Source organism: Perognathus longimembris, chromosome 4 (genome assembly GCF_023159225.1).
Source record: "Perognathus longimembris pacificus isolate PPM17 chromosome 4, ASM2315922v1, whole genome shotgun sequence".
Lineage (NCBI taxonomy): Eukaryota > Metazoa > Chordata > Mammalia > Rodentia > Heteromyidae > Perognathus > Perognathus longimembris.
In genome coordinates, this window is record NC_063164.1 from 335,820 (window position 1) to 357,842 (window position 22,023).

The following is a 22,023-nucleotide window of genomic DNA, read 5'->3' on the forward strand; positions in this document are numbered from 1 at the left end:
GAGTTTCATTCTCAGCTTGCTAGTTCAGCTTGAGCTGCTTTCCACAGAGCCAACCCCACTAGACTGGCTGGGGTTTCAGCACACTGCACATGAGTTCAGCATGGAGTGCTGAGGACGCCACAGGGAAGTGACAGGGTGGTTCATACCTGGTGCATCCTGGGGGCTGGACTTCCTCAGGTCTGAATTCTCTAGGGGACTTGGTGGACACATCTGTGGTGGTCACATAAGAACAGGCACAAGGAAAGCAGAGAGCCAGGGTCACATTCGCCCTTCACTGGGTAAAGTTTTACTAGGATCCAACTCTGCTGCCCAGCCTCCTCACATTCTTCTGTCAGGCACGCTGATCCAAGCCCCATACCCCAGGTCCCCACCACACAGAGCCCATCTCGGCTGGGGACACATGCTCCCTCTAAAAATGGCCTAAGCAACCAGTAAAGAATGGTATATTCTGCTTACACACCAGTAAACCATGGCTCCTGCTTCTGTCAGGCCACATCACCCTCAAATGAAATGTTCAGGGCCTGCCACCCAAAAGGATCGAGGCCAGTTCGTGTCCTAAGATGGCCCTTCCCAGACTAGGGCCTAGGGCATCAAATAAGAGTGGTCTTGCCAAATCCCTTCCTTTGTGGCCTGGAACTGACCCTGACTTTCTGGAAGATTCCAGAAGGGCCACAGGTAGCACTGCTCCAAACTCAATATGTTAAGCTCAAAAAATGCCTTCTTCCCCCACCCCTCCCAGAGGCTGGGGTCTGCAAAAGGAACTGGGCTCAGGTTCTGCAGACCTCCCAGGCCAGTGCCAGGGGTCCAGGCTGTGACCCCTGACCAGATGGGCAGCTCATCTCTCTGGCAAGAGCAGGAAGAAGGCAGCCTTCAGGAAGCGGCCAAAACTGCAGAGTGTCGCCACAAACCAGTGGGAGCGAAGGCCGGGATCCGTGCTGACCACACACTTGAGGACATCAGTCTGTGGAGAAAGGGGATGGTCAAAGAGATAGCTAGGCCCCAGGTCCCAAAAGCCTAGCACTAGAATGTCTACTGAGCCACAGAGGGTACTCGTTTGGGTAGGTTTGTAGCAAACTGAGTTCCAGCAGGGCACCTGGAGTTGGACAAGGAAGGAGGGAGAGGGGCTCTCGGCATGGAAAGGAGGCCAGGTACACACCTACCATCCAGGAAGGGTAAGCCCAGGTTCAGACCTTGATCTGTGAAACTAGAGCAGTGATTGAGTTTTCTAGAAAATCACATAGCCCCTGGATGTCTTAGGTCCCTTCCAGAAGAGTGTCCGCACCTAGGATTCTCGTCTCTATCTATTCCCAAGTCTTCCCCATAGCTTGGACTCCGTGGTGCTTACCACAGTCTTCCTGGTGGCTGCCCTGGAGCCTGGCTCCACTGCTGGCTCTGCTGGGAAGAAGGCAGCAGGGATGGAAGCCTAGGGTCTCTCAGATGGGGCCTCAGCCCATCAGCTGCTTGACTTCAGCCCCACAAGTTCTCAAACCAAATGTCCCCTCAGAGGGGCCTGAGTGACACCATGACTGCCCACTGCATAGGCAAACAGCCTCTATTCCAGAGCCCAAGCAAACCTGCAGTTTGGCCAGCCAGGCGGTCATAGGTCATGGATGGGGATGGGGGAGAGAGGTGCCAAGGGGTCACACATGGGTACAGAGGGGGTGCCAGGAAGTCATGTGCGGGGACAGAGGGGGTGCCAGGAAGTCATGCGTGGGGATGGGGGGGTGCCAAAAAGTCATGCGTGGGGACAGAGGGGGTGCCAGAAAGTCATGCGTGGGGATGGGGGGTGCCAGGAAGTCATGTGTGGGGACAGAGGGGGTGCCAGGAGGTCATGTGTGGGGACTGGGGGGGGGGTGCCAGGAAGTCGTGTGGGGACAGGGGGGCACCAAGCGGTCATGCGTGGGGATAGAAGGGTGCCAGGTGGTCATGTGTAGGGACAGAGGGTTGCCAGGCGGTCATGCGTGGGGACAGGGGGACACGGGGTGCCAGGTGGTCATGCATGGGGATAGAGGGGTGCCAGGCCGTCATGTGTGGTGACAGAGGGGTGCCAGGCGAACAAGCATGGGATGGCAGGAGGGGTGCCAGTCAGTCAGGTGTGGGGATGTCAGGAGGGGTGCCAGGTGGTCAGGCATGGGGGCTGGGGGAGGGCCTGACACCCCTCTGGGCCTTGCTTCCCCTCCTTTGGGGTGGGCAGGGGCTGGGCTCTGAGGAGGAAGGGGCTGCCCACTTCCTGCCAGGCACACTATCAGGCAGCATATTCTGGGAACCCCTGCTGGGTGGGGAGAAGTAGGAATTGAACTGAATAGGGGTCAGGGGGCATGTCAGTATGGGATCCAGGAGCAGGGGGATGAAGAACCTACCAGCACCAAAGTTTTTGCCTGCTGTCTCCACCTTCCACTGTCCTACCTCTCCTCCCATGTCTCCTCCCTCTCTTCTCCACCTCCTGCACCATCGCTCAGGTGCCAGCCCCTTCACCCCCACCACAGAGGGCTCACCCATCCTCCACGCCTCCTCAGCCAGGTCACCAGGGTCTTGCGCACAAACTCCCCCAGGCAGTCGACCAGGGCGTGAACCATGGCAGGCTGGGCCTGCCGCACACAGTCCACAGCCAGCCCCGCAGCTACCGCATACAAAGACACCACCTTGCCCCATGTGATGCCTGTAGAAGAGACCACTGCCTGTCAGCAGGAGACACCAAGACCCGGCTTGCATCCAGCCAACAGAGTCATGTGAAGGGCTGGGCTTCTCTGAGCCCCTTCCCCACCACCCTTGGCTGGTGACCACCGAAGGCAGCATGGGGCCAGGTGCCTCCCTGCAGGCTGCCACCCTGAGCGGGCACGTGGCCATCATCTCTGGCAGGTCGGTCCTGTCCTGCCTACCCCCAGGTAGTAGTCATCAGGTAGACAGCCTCCAGTGCACACCTGCCAGAGCCAGGACGAAACCTTCACAGCCCTGTGTGCAGGAGATGGCCACGGGCCCTGTGTGCAGAGGCTGGCAGGCAGTACAGCACAGAGGCTAACCTGGGGTTAGACAATGGAAACAGAGGAGAGCTTCAGAGCGCATCATCCTTCATTTGTCCATTTCTCCAAACCCTGCTGCCAGTGCAACAAGGTAGGGTCTGTCTCTGCACTGTATAAAGAATCGGAGGCCACTGACCTGGGCCCAGAACTGAGATGGAGATACCTCCAAGGAAAGGGCAGATGGACGGGAACAATGTGGGAGGAATGCCTGTAAGTCACAGGACATGATGTTTCCGTAATATACAGTTGGTAAATCACTGAGAAAAATAAATAAATAAACCTCTCAGGAGCTCAAAATATGAACCACACACAGAGCAGGGCTGAGAATGTGGCTCTGTGGCAGAGTACCTGCCTAGCACACACAAGGCTCCAGGTTCAACCTCTGCACTGGGGGAGAGGGGTAAAAAAAAAAAGATTACAGGTGGTGGTGGTGCACCCTGTAATCTCAGCAGCAGGAGACTGGCAGGAGGACATCAAGTATGAAGACAACCCAGGCTAGAGAGACTATCTGAAGAGGGAGGGGAGGCTTGGCTCAAGAGGCAGAGCATCTGCATGAGCAAGGGTGAGGACTTGAGTTCAAACCTACTGCCAAAGGAAAGAGAAGTTGAAATAACATGTTGTAGCTGGGGACCAGTGGCTCACACCTATAATCCTAGCTACTCAGGAGGCTGTGATCTGAGGATCACAGTTCAAAGCCAGTCAGGGCAGGAAAGTCAGTGACACTCTTATTTCCAATAAACTACTCTGAAAAAGCCAGAAGTGGTGCTGTGGTTCAAGTGGTAGAACACTAGCCTTGAGCACCAAGAGGTGCAAGGACAGTGCCCAGGCCCTAAATTGAAGCCCCAGGACTAGGCAAAAACTAATAATAATATGTCCTCCTCACCACCCTTTCAGGAAGACAAACTGAGATGCAGACTGTCACTGTCATATAACGCCATGTGAGGGGGCTGGGGATATGGCCTAGTGGCAAGAGTGCCTGCCTCGGATACACGAGGCCCTAGGTTCGATTCCCCAGCACCACATATACAGAAAACGGCCAGAAGCGGCGCTATGGCTCAAGTGGCAGAGTGCTAGCCTTGAGCAGGAAGAAGCCAGGGACAGTGCTCAGGCCCTAAGTCCAAGGCCCAGGACTGGCCAAAAAAATAAAATAAAATAAAATAAAGCCATGTGAGGGCTGCAGTAACTAATCTCAGTATTGCTGAAGGACAGCTGAGAGGGTAGTGGGATCTGAAGGGCCATGGTGCATGCCACCACCGGCAGTCCTCCTAGGCTAGGCCAGGAAGAGACATTAGCAAAGAGGACAGTCTTCTCTCCCCAGACAAAATGACCTTTGGCAAACACAAACTAGCAGACCACAGATTTGCTCACAAATACCCACTGCAGCACTGTTCACAATGGCCACAAGGTGCAGACAAGAACCCCTCTCCACCAGCAGTCATTGCCCATCAGCCTGACACCCACTTACTCTGGAACCCCACCTGAGGATTGGCCAGGAGTGTGGCCACTGCCACCAGAGACAAAGGGAGCAGTCCAAGGGGATGTGTGGGTGACCCTTGCTGCTGACCTCTAAAGGATCAGCTTTGCCTCAGACAAAAACCACAAGGCTGGCTGGGAATGTGCCTTAGTGGTAGAGTGCTTGCCTAGCAAGCATAGCCATGGGTTCGATTCTTCAGCACCACATAAACAGAAAAGGCCAGAAGTGGCGCTGTGGCTCAACTAGTAAAGTGCTAGCTTTTTTTTTTTTGCCAGTCCTGGGCCTTGGACTCAGGGTCGGAGCACCATCCCTGGCTTCTTCCCGCTCAAGGCTAGCACTCTGCCACTTGAGCCACAGCGCCGCTTCTGGCCGTTTTCTGTATATGTGGTGCTGGGGAATCGAACCTAGGGCCTCGTGTATCCAAGGCAGGCACTCTTGCCACTAGGCTATATCCCCAGCCCAAGTGCTAGCTTTGAGCAAAAAGAAGCTCAGGGACAGTGTCCAGGCACTGAGGTCAAGCAAAAAACAAAAAAACAAAAAAATAACATAAGGTTCCAACTGAACTTTAATAAGGAGGTAGACCATCTTCTGGGAGAGGGAGGAGGGACATGCTGCATCTTTTGTATCTGGTCAGCTGGTGACACTCTTCCTCCCTCCCCACCCAATCCTCCCCTCATGTCTACCCTCATGTCGACTCTTCACTCCCTTCCTCCCTCCCCCATCCTCCCTTCACCTCTACCCTCAGACGACTTCCCACAGCCAGCTCCAGCCAGGCCAGCAGTGGGCAAGGGTAGGTGGGCATGAATGAGCTTCTCTGCCCTGGCCCCAGCCTCTCTGTTCACACAAATAGCATCCATAGCCCTAGCCTACCTCCCAGCTCCATAAGCTACCAAGCTGGAGCTTTGTTCTCAGGAGGGAATGTTTCTTGTAAATCCAGCTCATAAACAGGCTTGTCTGACAGGCTGGAGTCAGATTTGTAGGTGGCCACCCACAGCCAGCCAGAAAGTCTCCAAAAGGTAAAGGTGGCCCTCAGTCCATAATGCCTGACCCAGGTTCCTGGCTTCAGCCCTAAACTTCACTGGCTGCCTCTTCCACTAGTTGCTTGCTGGGCCACTCTCAGGAGGGGCTGGAAGTTCCCCACCAGCTCCTGGTGCAGCCCTCCCTGGACCAGCCTGGACCACAGTCGCTGCCCACATCCGCACACTCTACTGCACACAGGCCCATCTACTCCTCAGAGCCCAGCCCTCATCACATCCCCACATGGGTCACACTGGCTGACCCTGGGTCTTGTAACGCTCCTCAGCCTCGCCCAGACCTCCCCTCCAGCAAAGCCCGGGACAGGCACATGTGATGCGTGTGCCGGTGTCCAGTGGGGTTCTGAGGATAAGACAGTGGACAGAAGGTGTCCAGCAGGGTTCTGAGAACAGGACAGAGGACAAGAGGTCTCTAGTGGGGTTCTGAGGACAGGACAGGAGGAGGTGTCCAGCATGGTTCTGAGGACAGGACAGAGGGTAAGAAGAGTCCAGTGGGGTTCTGAGGACAGGACTGGACAGGGGAGAGCTTGTGGAGGATGAGTCCCTCAGTGCCTGATGAGCCTGGCTCTTGAGTTTAGGAACACCGAGGGCTAAACTTGAAGGAAGGGAAAGAAGCAGGCTACAAAAGAAGCCAGGTCAGCACACACCTGCCTCCAGAACACATTCACAGGTGTGTGTGGGCACAGCCAGGTGAAAGTCAAAGATGTTCCAGCAACAGGCTGCCACCAGCTGCTCAGAACACACTCTCGGACACGCCCCACTGTGATCCAGCACCATGCTGTGAGAAGCCCAGGTAGCATCTGCCCAGCAGCCAACCCCGGTGATCCCAGGTGTGTGCCCATGTCCTGTGGAGCACCGCAGCCCTGGCCAGCGCTGGACCACAACGGCCAGATGAGCCTGTGCCCAAGGCCCTCAGACTAGCCACAGGCACCATGTGTGGGAATGAGACAGTTCACGGCAGGGATGTGTGCCTGTGCAGTCCCGGGACCAGCGGGGCTGCCTCAGGGGACCCCAGGGGGCATGGTCTTCCCTGCAAGGTCGCCCTCACCCACAAACGCTGGCCCGTCTCGGGGTGTCCTGGGCAGTGGACCCATCCTACCTGCAGAGAAGATGTGACTTGCCACAGCCAGGAACGCATCCGTCACCACAGGTTCCGACTGTAGGGAGATGTGCAGCTGGCGTGCCACATTGCGGTACACACTGGGCCGGATCTGTTCCAGCTCATCTCCTATGTGGACACGCAGGGGCTCAGAGCCCACCCACGCCCCAGCCCCCACGGTCACAGTGACCCCATGCCACAAGTGAGCCACACGACCTCACCTGACCCCTAGGCTGAGCCCCACCCTCCCCCTTGTTATCCCACTCTGAGCAGACTTACTTCACAGGCCACCTCCCAGTCCCAGGCCCAGAGGGCAAAGAGACCAGAGAAGTACCATGGGCACTCTCCATCCAGCCTGTAGTGCCACCCCAGTTCCCCAGGGCTGGGCTGGCCGGCCATGGGGCAGGAATCCTGCAGGGGAAGAGTGGGCCCTGCCTGCGGGTAGCTCATGGCAGGCAGGAGCCAGTGGAGCTGCTCAGGCAGCAGGAGGAACTGGGCAGGCGGCCAGAACCCAGCCTGCAAGGAGAGGGAAAGGAGCTCCCACACAGGCCTCCAGGCCTACACTTGGTGGGTAGGCCCCTGGCTGCCACACAGGGACATCCTGGCCCAGGCCCCATCATCATCTGGTGATACCAACCCGTAGAGACTGATCCATGGCCCTAGGCCATCAGCACCACCCAAGGATAACCAAGAGGGTGTGTTAGGGTGTGGTACCTTGTCAGCTAGCCTTCTTCAGGCTGAGAAAATGCCTCCCACAAGTCTGACTACTGCTCTTGGCAGCCATGGGCAAGCGGTGGGAAGATGGTGCCCAGAGCTCCACACTGCCTCAGACTGGGAATCCCCAGCCCAGCCAAAGAAAATGGCAAAATGCTGCCCACTGGACCAGCCCACTGATAAGAGCTCCCATGCCATCTCTGGAGCTGACTGCATTCCATCAAATTAAGGCCTAGAACAAAAGCAGAACCAAGGGGCTGTCCAGAGGATGGGGGATGTCATGGGAATTCTCAAGATGGCTTGTCTGTTTTCAAACAGACCCTGGGGGCCTCTGGGGACCAGTTGTAGGGGCATGATGTGACTCGATGGGGGCTGCTTCCTGTTTGTGTCAGCCTGAGGGGCTGGAGCGTCCACCAGGGGTCACAGCACCATAACATGAACAGATTCACCCTGAGATGGCAGAATACAGCAAGTGGACATGAACAAGAACCTTCTAAGGGGGCTGGGGATATGGCCTAGTGGCAAGAGTCCTCGCCTCCTATATATAGGAAGCCCTGGGTTCGATTCCCCAGCACCACATATACAGAAAACGGCCAGAAGTGGCGCTGTGGCTCAAGTGGCAGAGTGCTAGCCTTGAGCAAAAAGAAGCCAGGGACAGTGCTCAGGCCCTGAGTCCAAGGCCCAGGACTGGCCAAAAAAAAAAGAACCTTCTAAGGTCTAAGCTGTCTCCTTCAGCTGTATGGCAGGGGCTGTGCCCTGGGACCCCAACATGGAAGTGGAAGGTGCTGAAGGACCCTAAAGGCCCTGCCTATGGGAAGTGTCCAGTGTGGGGCCTGTGCCTGCTCCCTGAGCCAGAGACACGGTGTCTAGTGGGGGACAAACAGGTCTGCGGGGATAAAAGCTGGCTGGATGAGAGAACAGGCCAGAGTCAAGCAGGGCTTTCTCCCTGCCCTGAGCCCTGGGGTTCTGAGGAAGTCATAGAACGTCATCTCCAGAGAACTCTCAGGAATGGCCCCTGAGAAGAGAGAGCCAGTGGATTACTAATCAGACAAATCTCACAGCACCTACAAATAACACTAACCCCTGGACGTGCAGCCAGTTCCTCAGTCCCTGCTCCCTCCAGCCTCTCTCCACACCAGGGAAGGTCTCTCATCCCCCTCTCGGGTGTACTGTGCCCCTCCTGGCAGGACAGTGTTGGTCCCACAGATGGTGTCCTTCATGTACACCGGGGCAGGCCAGGTCTACACAGCCCTGTTCTGGGACCAGCACAACATACAGATATAGGGGGGGTCACAAAACAATGACAGCTCACACCAGGGTCAGCCCAAGATGCCAGGCACCTACCACATGGCCTTCCCTCAGACTTCCACAGACTGAGCTTCCCAACGTCCACTCAAGACTTCATCTTTGGGCTGGGAATATGGCCTGGTGGTAGAGTGCTTGCATTATATACATGAAGCCCTGGGTTCAACTCCTCAACGCCACATATATAGAAAAAGCCAGAAGTGGTGCTGCGGCTCAAGTGGAGTGCTAGACATGAGCAAAAAGAAGCCAAGGACAGTGCTCAGGCCCTGAGTTCAAGCCCCAGGACTGGCAAAAAAAAAAAAAAAAAAAGGCTTCATCTTTGCCCTCTCCCCTTCCTGGCACAGCTACAGTCCCAGTCCAGCTGGGTAAGGTAGGCTGACCTCAGGCGTTTGCCCATCCCTCCCTCATGGGTCCAGGCCCTGAGGAAGTAGAGTCACTGAGCTCTCTGTGACCCGGGAAACAGCACCCCACATGTCTCTCAGGGTCCTAGGAGGCCTCGCTAGGAGAGAGCAGCAGAGGGAGCAGCGAGTGTTGGGATTTCTGCCAGCAACTGAAAGGCCTATTTTCCAAAACAAACATCAGGACACGTGGTCCCACAAAGGAATACTGGGCCCAGCAGAGTACAAGGGTCACTCTGAAGTTTAGTCGCTAAAACATTCCTCTTTTCAGAGTTTCCTACAGCTTACAGACAGAATGTCTGAGATCTGGACTGAGTGGATACACCAGAGTGGGTGGGCCTGCAAGCAGGCAAACCTGGGAAGGAGTACCGTCCTGAGTGGCTGGTGCCCTGTTCCCTGTGTCCCATGCTCCACGTCGGATGTTCGTGGCTGTGTCCTGTGCCCCGTGCCCGTGTCTTGTGCTCCATGTCCGGTGCCCCGTGCCCCGGGCAGCCGGGGGCCCCAGGACCCACCCTCTGCGCAAGGGGGAGGGACTAGCCCAGTTCCAGGCCGGGTGGGGCGGCACAGGCCCCAGCCGGCGAGTGGGGACAGGGCCGGGCCGGGCCGCAGCGGGTCGGGCGCACTCACCCAGGCGCAGCAGCACCGCGCACACCTCGGCCAGGCGGCCGCCCGGGGCCGGGGCCGCGCGCTCGGGCGCGCTCCAGGCGAGGCCGGCGCGCAGGAGCCGCGCGTGCACGAACTCCCGGCCCAGCGCCTTGGCCTGGGCCACCAGCTCCTTATCGGTGGGTGATCGGTCAAAGGCATCCATGATCTCCGCGGCGAAAACGGAGGAGCGCCGCAGCACCTCCATGGCCGGCACGCGGGCGGGGGGCGCCGCACCTGCGGGCAGAGGGCGCTCAGCGGGGCGGGGGCCCGAGGAACGGGGGCGCGGGGCGCCGGGAGCGGCCTCCCCGCCGCGGGCGTCCACGCGTGACCCCTGGCTCGCTCGGTGCCCTCAGCCTTTTAAACGGGAGTCGAATCCTTTCGGGTTCACGCGGCTCCCCGCAGCGGCCAGGGACCAGAGGCACCGCGGGGAGGGCAGCTTTGTTCTAGGGCCCCGGGCGGCTCGGAACTAGCGACAGCCAGACCCCGCCAGGCCTTCCCAGACCTCCCCCCGACCCCCCTAGACCTCCGCCAGGATCCCCCAAGACCCCACCCAGCCCCTACGAGGATCTGACAGGACCCCCAGACCCCGCCAGGCCCCCCAGACCCCGCCAGGATCCCCCAAGACCCCACCCAGCCCCTACGAGGATCTGACAGGACCCCCAGACCCCGCCAGGCCCCCCAGACCCCACCCAGCCCCTACGAGGATCTGACAGGACCCCCAGACCCCGCCAGGCCCCCAGACCCCGCCAGGCCTTCCCAGACCTCCCCCCGACCCCCTAGACCTCCGCCAGCCCCCCCAAGACCCCACCCAGCCCCTACCAGGATCTGACAGGCCCCCCAGACCCCGCCAGGCCCCCCAGACCCCGCCAGGATCCCCCAAGACCCCACCCAGCCCCTACCAGGATCTGACAGGACCCCCAGACCCCGCCAGGCCCCCCAGACCCCGCCAGGCCTTCCCAGACCCCGCCAGGCCCCTCAGACCCCGCCAGGCCTTCCCAGACCCCGCCAGGCCCCCCAGACCCCGCCAGGCCTTCCCAGACCCCGCCAGGCCCCCCAGACCCCGCCAGGATCCCCCAAGACCCCACCCAGCCCCTACCAGGATCTGACAGGACCCCCAGGCCCCCCAGACCTCCGCCAGGATCCCCCAAGACCCCACCCAGCCCCTACCAGGATCTGACAGGACCCCCAGACCCCGCCAGGACCCCCAGACCCCGCCAGGCCTTCCCAGACCTCCCCCAGGCCCCCAGATCCCGCCAGCCCCCCCCCCCAAGACCCCACCGAGCCCCTACCAGGACCTGACAGGACCCCCAGACCTCCACCAGGCCCCTTCAGACCCCGCCAGGGGGGCAGCGGGCGCCTCGAGCGGGCCGTGGACCAGGGCGGGGCGGCGGGACCCCGAGGCCGCCCACCCCGCGGCTCGCCGCCGGCCTTCCTCCCGGCCTCGCCGCGGCGCCGCCCGGGTGCGTCCAGCCTCTCGGTTCCCATGGCGAGGCCGGCCGGGGCGGGAGGACGCGGCGCCCGCGCAGCTCACCTCTCCCGCCGCATGTCGCGGGCCCGGGGCCGGGGCGGAGCTCGGTCTCCCGCTTCAGGAGCCGCCCGCCGCCGCCGTCCCCGCTCGGGCCGCTTCCATTCAAACCCGCGAGGACGCGCGCCCCGCCCCGCGCCGCCCGCGCGCCCCGAGCGCCGGGCCCAGGGCCCCCGCGCACCCGGGAAGCCGGACGCCGGACGCCGGGCCGCCGGGCGAGGCCCGCGGGGCGAGGCCTGGGCTTCGCCTTCTAAGGGAAAGGCGACGGGGCGGAGCCCGAGCCCGCGGGCCCACGCCTCCCCCCCCACGGCGGGAGGGGCCGCCCCGCCGCCGCCCGACCCGGCCCCTCCGTGGAGCGGCTTCGCGGGTTCCGGACGCGAGTGTTGTAGACGAATACTTGGATTCGTATTGCGTCGAGGAGCAAAAGGCACGATGCCTAGGGGCCTCTGATCGTAGGAAGTCATGTTTACCGAAATCACTTTTAAAAGATCACAAGAAGTCGGCCTGGGGATATGGCCTAGTGGCAGCAACAGTGCTGGCCTCGTATACATGAGGCCCTGGGTTCGATTCCTCATCACCACATATACAGAAAACGGCCAGAGGGGGCGCTGTGGCTCAAGTGGCAGAGTGCTAGCCTTGAGCAAAAAGAAGCCAGGGACGGTGCTCGGCCCTGAGCTCACGGCCTGGGAGCCAGTGTGGTATGCCTATAATCTAGCCCAGGCAGAAAAGTTTGTGAGACTCTTAGCTCCAACAAACTCCTCAGAAAGAGCCAGAAGTGGAGCCGTGGCTCAAGTGGCACAGCGTTAGTCTTAAGCGCAAAGATGCTCAAGGACAGTAAGGCCCTGAGTTTAAGCCCCAGGACGGGCAAAAACAAGAATAAAATACAAATAAAAATCATCGTTTAATTTCAGACTATCTCATTGAGGAATTCTTTTGAAACAGCTAAATACCACCCATCTGAGGAGCTCCTGAGTGTCTGGGATTACAGGTGTGTGCCACCACACCTACAGAACTGTCTGGAGAACACGTTAGGGAATCGTTTCCAGATGGTTTTGGGGTGGCAGCCTAGCGTGAACACTCATACCTGTCAAGCACATCGCAGGGCAGGAAGCCAGGAGAGCCATCAAGCCAGACGCTGCTGTGAGTTTCCAGCTGAAGCTGAGAGAATAACCATCTCTACCTCCTGCGGACTTTTTTAAATTTACTTTTTTTTTTTTTTTTTGGCCAGTCCTGGGCCTTGGACTCAGGGCCTGAGCACTGTCCCTGGCTTCTTCCCGCTCAAGGCTAGCACTCTGCCACTTGAGCCACAGCGCCGCTTCTGGCCGTTTTCTGGCCGTTTTCTGTATATGTGGTGCTGGGGAATCGAACCTAGGGCCTCGTGTATCCGAGGCAGGCACTCTTGCCACTAGGCTATATCCCCAGCCCCTAAATTTACATTTTTTAAAAGTCATGTAAAAACTTGTTAGTTACAATTGCTCACAATTGTAATCGTATCTACTCAGGGAGCTGAAATCTGGAGTGTCTGCATTCAAAGCCAGCCCAGGCAAGTTCAAACAAGCCCATCTCAACGAGTAAAACTGGACATGGGGGCATTTGACAGCCATAAGCAGGAGGACCATGGTCCAGACAAGACCAGGTTTAAATGCAAGACCTTACTTGAGACATAAATCAAAAGGGCTGGGAGAGTAGCCCAAGTGGTAGAGTACTTCCTAGTAAGGGGGAAGCCCTGAGTTCAAATCCCAGTACCACAAAAAAAAACTTGTTTCACTAGGTATAGTGTCCCAAGCTTGTAATTCTAGCTACTTGAAGTATGAAGATTGGAGGATTACCATTCAAAGCCAGAATGGGCATAAGAGTTAATTTCTTAGGGGGGGGGGATGTCTGTGTCTCTGTGTTCCAGTACTAGGACTTGAACTCAGGGCCTCAAGCTCTTCCCTGGCTTTTTCACTCAAGGATTGTGCTCTGCCAGTAGAGCCACACCTCCACTTCTGACTTTTTGCTGTTTAAATGGAGGTGTTTCACAGACTTTTCTGCTTTGACTGGCTTTGAACTTCAGTCCTCAGATTTCAGCCTCTTGAGTAGCTGGGATGGCAAGTGTGATCCATCAACGCCTAGCATATGAAAGTTCAAGACACTCAATCTCAATCAATGGCTGCTTGTGGTGGCCCTACAGAGGAGTTATGAAGCCCAGGCTAACATGGGCATAAAGCAAAATTAAGCAATGGAAGAAGGCCTGGAAGCATGGCTCAATGGTAGGTTGCCAGCCTAGGAAGTGTGAGGGAGGCCTTGAGTTCAATCCCCAGTACTACCAAATACACACACAACCCGTCGTGTGGGAAGTGCTCAGTAATTATTAACTATGTTTGTAGACGGCCTACAGAGCTTCACTCAGAAGATGCACTGTAATGAGTGCTCTGGAATGTAGAGTGCAGCACTGGGTACAGACTCCCTTGTGAAGAGCACACAGGCCTGAGACTCACTGAACTTTATAGATGGAAACGCAGAAGCTCAGGGAAAGAGTGAGACTTGCCCAAGCAATCACTGAAGGATGGACTGGGCATGGCTAGTCCTATGCCTTGGAGTTGAGCTCCAGGTTGTTACCTCTGCCAAGGGCAGGGCCAACGCCTGAAACCCTGAAGCTGGGCTCCCCACGGGCCTCCCCCTGTTGTAGGGCTTGTGTTCTCCCTGGCAGGGTGGAATCCAGCCCTCTGCTTCTGTCGTGTTGGAGCCTGCCTCCTGTGCACCACCACGCCGAGTCAGTGGGCATGCCCCCAGACGCAGCCCTGCTGCCAAGCAGGCAAAAAGCAAGCCACAGTCCCACGACTGGTGTCCCCCACAGAATGGTAACAGAGGAACTGGAGTTGACCCAAGGGTTCATCAAGGTCAGATTAACCTCAAATTGAGTCAAGTGCCATTTCTGGTTTTCTGGTGGTTCACTGGAGATAAGAGTCTCACAGACTTTCCTGCCCAGGCTGGCTTGGAACTGTGATCCTCAGGTCTCAGCCTCTTGAGTAGCTAGGATGACAGGCGTGAACCTCCAGTGCCCAGCAATTCTTTTGCTTTGCTTTGCTTTTTTTCTTGTTGTTGTTTGTTTTGTTGTGTAATGCTTTAAGAATCTCGGTAGGTAGGCTGGGGATATGGCCTAGTGGCAAGAGTGCTTGCCCCGTATACATGAGGCCCTGGGTTCGATTCCCCAGCACCACATATATAGAAAATGGCCAGAAGTGGCACTGTGGCTCAAGTGGCAGAGTGCTAGCCTTGAGCAAAAAGAAGCCAGGGACAGTGCTCAGGCCCTGAGTCCAAGCCCCAGGACTGGCCAAAAAAAAAAAAAAAAAAAAGAATCTCGGCAGGTGGTCCAGACTGGCTGAAAATTTGCCATGCTTCTGCCTCTGCTCCCAAGTGCTGGAATTACAGGTGGGTGCCACCATGCCTCATTCCCATTTTCTTTATATATTCTGGACATCAAGTTTTCATGTGTTATAAAGGTTGCAAATATTACTTCTCAGGCTGTTACCTCAAATGTTGCAGCTTCTTTGTTTGTTTCATGGTGGTTGAATCCAGGCCTACTTGAGACAGACACAGCTCTTTTTGCTTTAGTTATTTTTTGACTGAGGTCTTGAGGTTTTCCCCAAGACAGCCTAGAACACTGTTCTCTCATTTCCACCTTCCATGGCTGGGTTGACAGCTAGGTAGTACCATGCCCAGCTTGCTAGTTAAGATAGGATCTTACTAACTTTTTGGCCCAGGCTGACCTCAAATTACAATCTCCCCCTGCTCCCTGGTTGCAGCCTTGCTCAGAGCTGGGTTAAGTGTTGCTTTTCTTGTTCAGAGCTTGTACATTTGTGATGAAGGAATGTGTCCTGGGGCTCTTTGAACAGAAACCACACACACGCACACACACACACACCCCACAAGCCTGTTTCCTAGGCTCTTCCTAACCTTTTCATGTTTCTCTTCTTTCAGGTTGATCTCATTTTATGGTCACAGGATTTGGGAAGTACATATATTAGAGGTCAATGTGGCTTTCAAAGTCCATTTTTCTGAGTATTAAGAAGAATATCAGGGGGGCTGGGGATATAGCCTAGTGGCAAGAGTGCCTGCCTCGGATACACGAGGCCCTAGGTTCAATTCCCCAGCACCACATATACAGAAAACGGCCAGAAGCGGCGCTGTGGCTCAAGTGGCAGAGTGCTAGCCTTGAGCGGGAAGAAGCCAGGGACAGTGCTCAGGCCCTGAGTCCAAGGCCCAGGACTGGCCAAAAAAAAAAAAAAAAAAAAAAAAAGAATATCAGGAATCAAGAATATCAGGGAGAGTCAAAGATAGGAGGATTTTGGTCAAGGCCAGCCCAGGCAAAATGTAATGAGACCCTGTCTTAAAACACAAGGCAAGGCTCCAGTGTTTTAAACTTATGATGCTACCTACTCAGGAGGCTAAGGACTAAGGGCATAGCTCAAAGCCAGTCAGGGGAAAAACTCTGGCTCTATCTCCAGCAAAAAAAAATCCTGGACTGAGCATAGTTCAATTGGTAGAGTGCTAACCATGTGTGAAAAGGCAGAGAAAGGCTGGGGATATAGCCTAGTGGCAAGAGTGCCTGCCTCGGATACACGAGGCCCTAGGTTCGATTCCCCAGCACCACATATACAGAAAACTGCCAGAAGCGGCGCTGTGGCTCAAGCGGCAGAGTGCTAGCCTTGAGCGGGAAGAAGCCAGGGACAGTGCTCAGGCCCTGAGTCCAAGGCCCAGGACTGGCCAAAAAAAAAAAAAAAAAAAAGAAAAGGCAGAGAAAGAGTGCAATGTACTAACCAAAGCAACCCAAAAAAACTCAGGTGAGGTGCACCTGTGGTCCCAGCTACTGAGAGGCAGAGGAAGGAGGGTTGCTGTCTGGGGCCAAATGTCAAGATCTTATCTAAGAAAAAAACAAAGCAAGCCTAAGGACTGGAACATAGTACATGATCACTTTCCTAGCAAGCAGAAGAGCCCAAGTTCAATCCTCAGAAAATGTGTTTGGGTTTTTGTTTTGTTTTGTTTTTGCCAGTCCTGGGGCTTAGACTCAGCATGAGCACTGTCCCTGCCTTCCTTTTGCTCAAGGCTAGCACTCGTAACACTTGAGCCACACTCCACTTGCAGCTTTTTCTGTTTATGTGGTGCTGAGGAATAGAACCCAGGGCTTCGTGCATGCTAGGCCAGCATTCTACCACTAAGTCATATTCCCAGCCCACACATTTTTTTTAAATTTATTTTTTATTCACTTATTTATTTATCTTGCCATTCCTGGGGCTCGACTCTGACCCTGAGATGGGTGGATTTTGTTGCTTTCTTTTATTCTCCCCCAAATTAGCTTGGTAGTTGACCAGCCTCCTGAAGAGGCTTGTCCGTCTTTGTGAGGGCCCAAAGGCTGAGGAACCTGGCCCTGCCCTGCCCTGTCACTCACAGATCCAAGGACTTCAGGGCCTCTCTTCACCCTGGGTGCGGCAAAGTCCACCCTCTTAGGTGTTTTTTTTTTTCTGTAACTCCACCCAAATTATGAACATCTATGATTCTGAAAGTCCAATAATTCTGTAAGGCGTTTAGTGAACAAGCATGACCATGGCTTCATGCCCCAGGGGGACCTTTTCACCTGGGATGGCACATCACCACACCCATGCTCAGAGGCGTCCCTGAACTACGGTGACATTGCCCCAGGAAGACCAGGAATTGCTCCCTCCAACTGCACACCTGCTTCCTGTCCCTCTCCTCCTCCCACCAGGGATTAGAGTGCTTCTGAATCTTGTGGATTTTCCAGGTCGATGATCACAGCTCATGCCCGGGACCTAATGTCCACCCTTCCCACGGAGTATGTACCTGCATTTAAAACATCCCCTTCCAGGGCTGGGGATATGGCCTAGTAGCAAGAGTGCCTGCCTCATATACATGAGGCCCTGGGTTCGATTCCCCAGCACCACATATACAGAAAATGGCCAGAAGTGGCACTGTGACTCAAGTGGCAGAGTGCTAGCCTTGAGCAAAAAGAAGCCAGGGACAGTGCTCAGGCCCAGAGTCCAATCCCCAGGACTGGCCAATAAATAAATAAATAAATAAAACATCTCCTTCCTTCATCCCAGCATGCTGAGTTTGCCCCCTAAAGTGGTCTGGAGTCAGACTGTAATTTCCTGGTGGTGCCTCTTGTTCAACACAGGTTCTGGCCGCCCAGTGCTGGGGCGTCTGCATGCGTTCTCTGAAGTACTCTCCACATCTTCCTTCCTATCCCCTCACCTCCCACGGGAGGTGAGCTGCAGAATGACAAGTTAGTCTTTTTTTTTTTTTAATTTTTATTGTCAAACTGATGTACAGAGAGGTTACAGTTTCATACATTAGGCATTGGATACATTTCTTGTACTGTTTGTTACCTCCTCCCTCATTCCCCCCTCCCCCTCCCCCACATGTTAGTCTTGCATAATTATTTTCCATCTATGACACAGATCAAAAGCACCCAACGGCCCATTCCAAGAGTGGAAATTGAAGACAACTTCCCTCTCCTTCCTCATCTCTCCCAACCCACCTCACTCTCCGGCCTTCCCCTTTCCCAGGACAATGACGTCCTAAGTCCTCATAAATCCTGGTCACCCCTCTGTTTCCAGGAGCCAGAGCAGCATCCGCTTCACTCCCTGCTGAGCTCACAAGCATCTGGCTCCCGGACTGCGCACCTTTCCCCCAGGCAGAGGGCGGCCCTGGGTCCCTGTGACTTGCCAAGCCGCCAGGTCCACAGGCTCGGCCCCCCGGCCCGGGCGCCCGGCTTCGCAGCACAGCCCCGCGGCCTCTTCCCGGAGGCCTGTGTCCTCCTGCCCGTGCGCGGAGGGGCGCGAGGGGCACGCGGGGGCCGGGGCCGGGGGCCGGGGCCGGGGGCCGGGGCCGGGGCGGGGGCCGGGGGCCGGAGCCGGGGGCCGGGGCCGGGGGCCGGGGCCGGGGGCCGGGGCCGGGGCTCCAGGCCGCGGGCTCCCTCCGTCCTCTGACCTGGCTCCCGGCTCGGTCATCTCTTGGTCTTGTGGCTCTGCTTCCGCGGAGCGTGCCTTAGTTTTACCTTCTCATCTTCCTAGTGAGTTTTATTTTTAAGCTCAGACGCTCTTGTTCTTTGAAGGTGCCTTAGCACGGGCTTGGCCTCGCTCCCGCGCAGAGCCGTCGGTCCCCGGTCTTTTTAGACCCCCAGCGGCTCGCGTCCCCAGCCCGGCGCCGGGGAAGGAGGCGGCGCGGTCACCGCCGCTCCCCGCAGCCGCCCCCGCCGCCCGCGTCCTCCGGGAGGCTGGCTCGGTGCGGCCGGCGGGGTCTCGGGAGGGGCTCTCCGGGGTCGCCTCGCTGTGGGCCCTGGGGCCTGGCAGCTGCGTGGACCTGGCCCCCCGGGACCCTGGGTGGAGGTCTGACCGCGCGAAGGAGGGGGTGAGGGGGGAGAGCTGCAGGCCGGGCTGCGGGCAGGAAGGGATCGCCCCCGCTCAGCCTCCCCGCACCTCCCTCCCAGGGTCCCACCGCGGGGGGGGGGGGGCCAGGCCTCGGGCCCCCCGGAGGCCCTGGGAGCCACCGCGGAGCGTCCCAGGGCTCCTCCCCACGGACCCGGGAGCGTGGCTCGCCTGCGGATGGACGCGCGCAGTGGCGAGGCCCCCTCCTCCTCCTCCTCCTCTTCCTCCCCCTCCCCCTCCCCCTCCTCCCCCTCCTCCTCCCCACCCCTCCCCCTCCCCCCCCCCTCCTCCTCCCCCGGAGGGAGCGGGAACGCGGGCCGCACGCGCGCACGCACGCACCCCGAGCGCGCCAGCGAGCCGCCGAGCCTCCGGGGACGGCGGGGTCCCCGGCGCGCTTCCGGCTCCGCCGCCGCCCGCTGGGGGCCCCCTGGGCCGGCCCGGGCTCACTGGGTGCCGAGCCCCGCGAGGGCGGCGGGAGAGGCCGCAGCCAACTTTCCAAAGCCTGACGGACCCGGTTGTCACGGAGATGCCGGGTGCGCCGGTGCGGGCCGGGGCCCCGGGGCCCCAGCGCCAGCAGCCCGAGCCCGAGGCCCCTCACCCGTGCAGCGCACACGGGGCCACGACGACTGCACACACCGGGCTCCACAGGGCCGGACCCCCGCCCCCCGCTCCGCGCCCCCGCCCCCCGCTCCAGGCCCCCCGCCCCCCCCGCTCCAGGCCCCCGCCCCCCCGCTCCGCGCCCCCCGTCCCCCCCGCTCCAGGCCCCCCGCCCCCCCGCTCCGCGCCCCCCGCCCCCCGCTCCGCGCCCCCCGCTCCGCGCCCCCCCGCCCCCCCCGCTCCGCGCCCCCCGCTCCGCGCCCCCCGCCCCCCCGCTCCAGGCCCCCGCCCCCCGCTCCAGGCCCCCGCCCCCCGCTCCAGGCCCCCGCCCCCCGCTCCGCGCCCCCCGTCCCCCCGCTCCAGGCCCCCCCGCACCCCGCTCCGCGCCCCCCCGTCCCCCGCTCCAGGCCCCCCGCCCCCCGCTCCGCGCCCCGCCCCCCCCCGCTCCGCGCCCCCCGTCCCCCCCGCTCCAGGCCCCCGCCCCCCGCTCCGCGCCCCCCCGCCCCCCGCTCCGCGCCCCCCCGCTCCGCGCCCCCCGCCCCCCGCTCCGCGCCCCCCGCCCCCCGCTCCAGGCCCCCCGCCCCCCGCTCCGCGCTCCCCGCTCCGCGCCCCCCGCCCCCCCGCTCCGCGCCCCCCGCCCCCCGCTCCAGGCCCCCCGCCCCCCGCTCCAGGCCCCCCGCTCCCCGCTCCGCGCCCCCCCGTCCCCCCGCTCCGCGCCCCCCGCCCCCCGCTCCGCGCCCCCCGCCCCCCGCTCCGCGCCCCCCGCTCCCCGCTCCGCGCCCCCCGCTCCGCGCCCCCCCGCTCCCCGCTCCGCGCCCCCCGCCCCCCGCTCCGCGCCCCCCGCCCCCCGCTCCAGGCCCCCCGCACCCCGCTCCGCGCCCCCGCCCCCCCCGCTCCGCGCCCCCCGTCCCCCCGCTCCAGGCCCCCCCGTCCCCCCGCTCCAGGCCCCCCGTCCCCCCGCTCCAGGCCCCCCGCCCCACGCTCCGCGCCCCCCGTCCCCCGCTCCAGGCCCCCCGCCCCCCGCTCCGCGCCCCCCGTACCCCCGCTCCGCGCCCCCCGTACCCCGCTCCGCGCCCCCCCGTTCCCCCGCCTCCAGGCCCCCCGCCCCCCCCGCTCCGCGCCCCGCCCCACGCTCCGCGCCCCCCGCCCCTCCGCTCCAGGCCCCCCCCGTCCCCCTCGCTCCGCGCCCCGGCCCCCCGCTCCGCGCCCCCGCCCCCCGCTCCAGGCCCCCCCGCCCCCCCGCTGCCGCGCCCCCCCGTTCCCCCGCTCCAGGCCCCCCGCCCCCCGCTCCGCGCCCCCGTCCCCCCGCTCCGCGCCCCCCGCCCCCCCGCTCTCCGCGCCCCCGCCCCCCGCTCCAGGCCCCCCCGTGCCCCCCGCCCCCCGCTCCGCGCCCCCCGCCCCACGCCCCACGCTCCTCGCACCATGGTCCACACACAAAGCTGGAAGCTCCCCCCATGAGGCCAAGACTCCACCTGAAAAATTGAACAAAAGGACTGGGGTAGGGCTCAGGTTGCACAGTACCTACTTAGGAACCGTGAGGCTCTGAGTTCAAATGCTTGGACTGCCAAAAATAATCAAATCTCGCACTACTCTCCCAATTCTCTCTCTCTCCCCACCCCCACCCCTTGGTTTTCTGCCTAGATTTAAAATTGGTTGATGGAGGCCGGGACTGTGACATAGTGTCTGAATGCCTGCCTAGCACGCATGAAGCCTTGAGTTCCATTCCTCAGCACCACATACACAGAAACGTCCTGAAATGATGCTGTGCCTCAAGTGGCAGAGTGCTAGCCTTGAGCAAAAGAAGCCAGGGACAGTGCTCAGGCCCTGAGGTCAAGCCACAGGACTGGCAAAAAAAAAAGTTGGAGTTGCAGATCTGAAATTCCAGCATTTAGGAGGCTGAAGCAAAGAGGACCTCCAGTTCAAGGTCAGTGGTCTGTATAGGAGACCCAATCTCCAATAAACAAACAACATGGAATAACTTTGTCACTGTTTTTTTAGCGGGCCAGGTGCCATTTTTAACTGGGATTGTGATTGCCACTGACTGCGCTAGTGTTTAATTATTCTTTTTTTTTTTTTTTTTTTTTTTTTTTTTTTGCTAATCTTGGGCTTGAACTCAGGGGCCTGACTAAACACTGTCCCTGGCTTCTTTTTGTTCAAGGCTAGCACTCTGCCACTTGAGCCACAGCGCCACTTCTGGCCGTTTTCTATGTATGTGGTACTGAGGAATTGAACCCAGGGCTTCATGTATAGGAAGCGAGTACTCTTGCCACTAGGCCATATTCCCAGCCTATTTATTCATTTTTTGCCAGTCCTGGGTCTTGAACTCAGGGCCTGAGCACTGCCCCTGGCTTCTTTTTGCTCATGTCTAGCACTCTACCACTTGAGCCAGAGCACCACTTCTGGTCATTTTCTATATATGTGATACTGATGAATCAAACCCAGGGCTTCATGTATACAAGGCAAGCAGTCTTGCCACCAGGCCATATTCCCAGCCCCTCTAGTGTTTTGTTTTTGTCTGTTGTGGGGCTTGAACCCTGGGCCTGGGTGCTGTCCTGAAACTCTTCAGCTCAAGGCTAGTGCTCTACCACTTGAGCCACATGCTATTGTCTCTGGTGGTTTTTCGTCAGCACCTGTATGGACTTCACACCTCTTTCCTGGACTCTTTGCCTGCCTTGCCTCTAACCCTCAATTATCTCTGTATTCTTGTGCAGTGTTGTCCAATCATGTTTCAGAGAGGGGTTGTGGGAGCAAACTCCCGGGTCTCTAAGTATTTACTGCATGGTAT

General features: G+C 59.1%; 1 protein-coding gene across 1 annotated transcript; it reads right to left on the reverse strand.

Annotated features, from left to right (window-relative positions):
- Positions 1-270: 270 nt before the first annotated feature.
- On the reverse strand, positions 271-11,362 carry Bok (BCL2 family apoptosis regulator BOK). Its single transcript, XM_048344349.1, has 5 exons — positions 11,221-11,362; positions 9,672-9,923; positions 6,628-6,756; positions 2,496-2,659; positions 271-961 (listed from the first exon to the last, which is right to left on the reverse strand). Exons 2-5 carry the CDS (start codon positions 9,892-9,894, stop codon positions 836-838), a joined length of 642 nt encoding a protein of 213 aa, XP_048200306.1. The 5' UTR covers positions 9,895-9,923; positions 11,221-11,362; the 3' UTR covers positions 271-835.
- Between the last annotated feature and the right edge of the window lie 10,661 nt (positions 11,363-22,023).

Bases quoted from the DNA above. Each gene is read 5' to 3' on its own strand.
- Bok (XM_048344349.1), bottom strand. From the start codon at position 9,894: ATGGAGGTGCTGCGGCGCTCCTCCGTTTTCGCCGCGGAGATCATGGAT. The intron at 2,660-6,627 runs GTAGGATGGGTC...TCTCTTCTACAG, and splicing joins AAGTCACATCTTCTCTGCAG to GCATCACATGGGGCAAGGTG. The intron at 962-2,495 runs GTGAGCCCTCTG...CTTTCTCCACAG, and splicing joins TGAGGAGGCGTGGAGGATGG to ACTGATGTCCTCAAGTGTGT.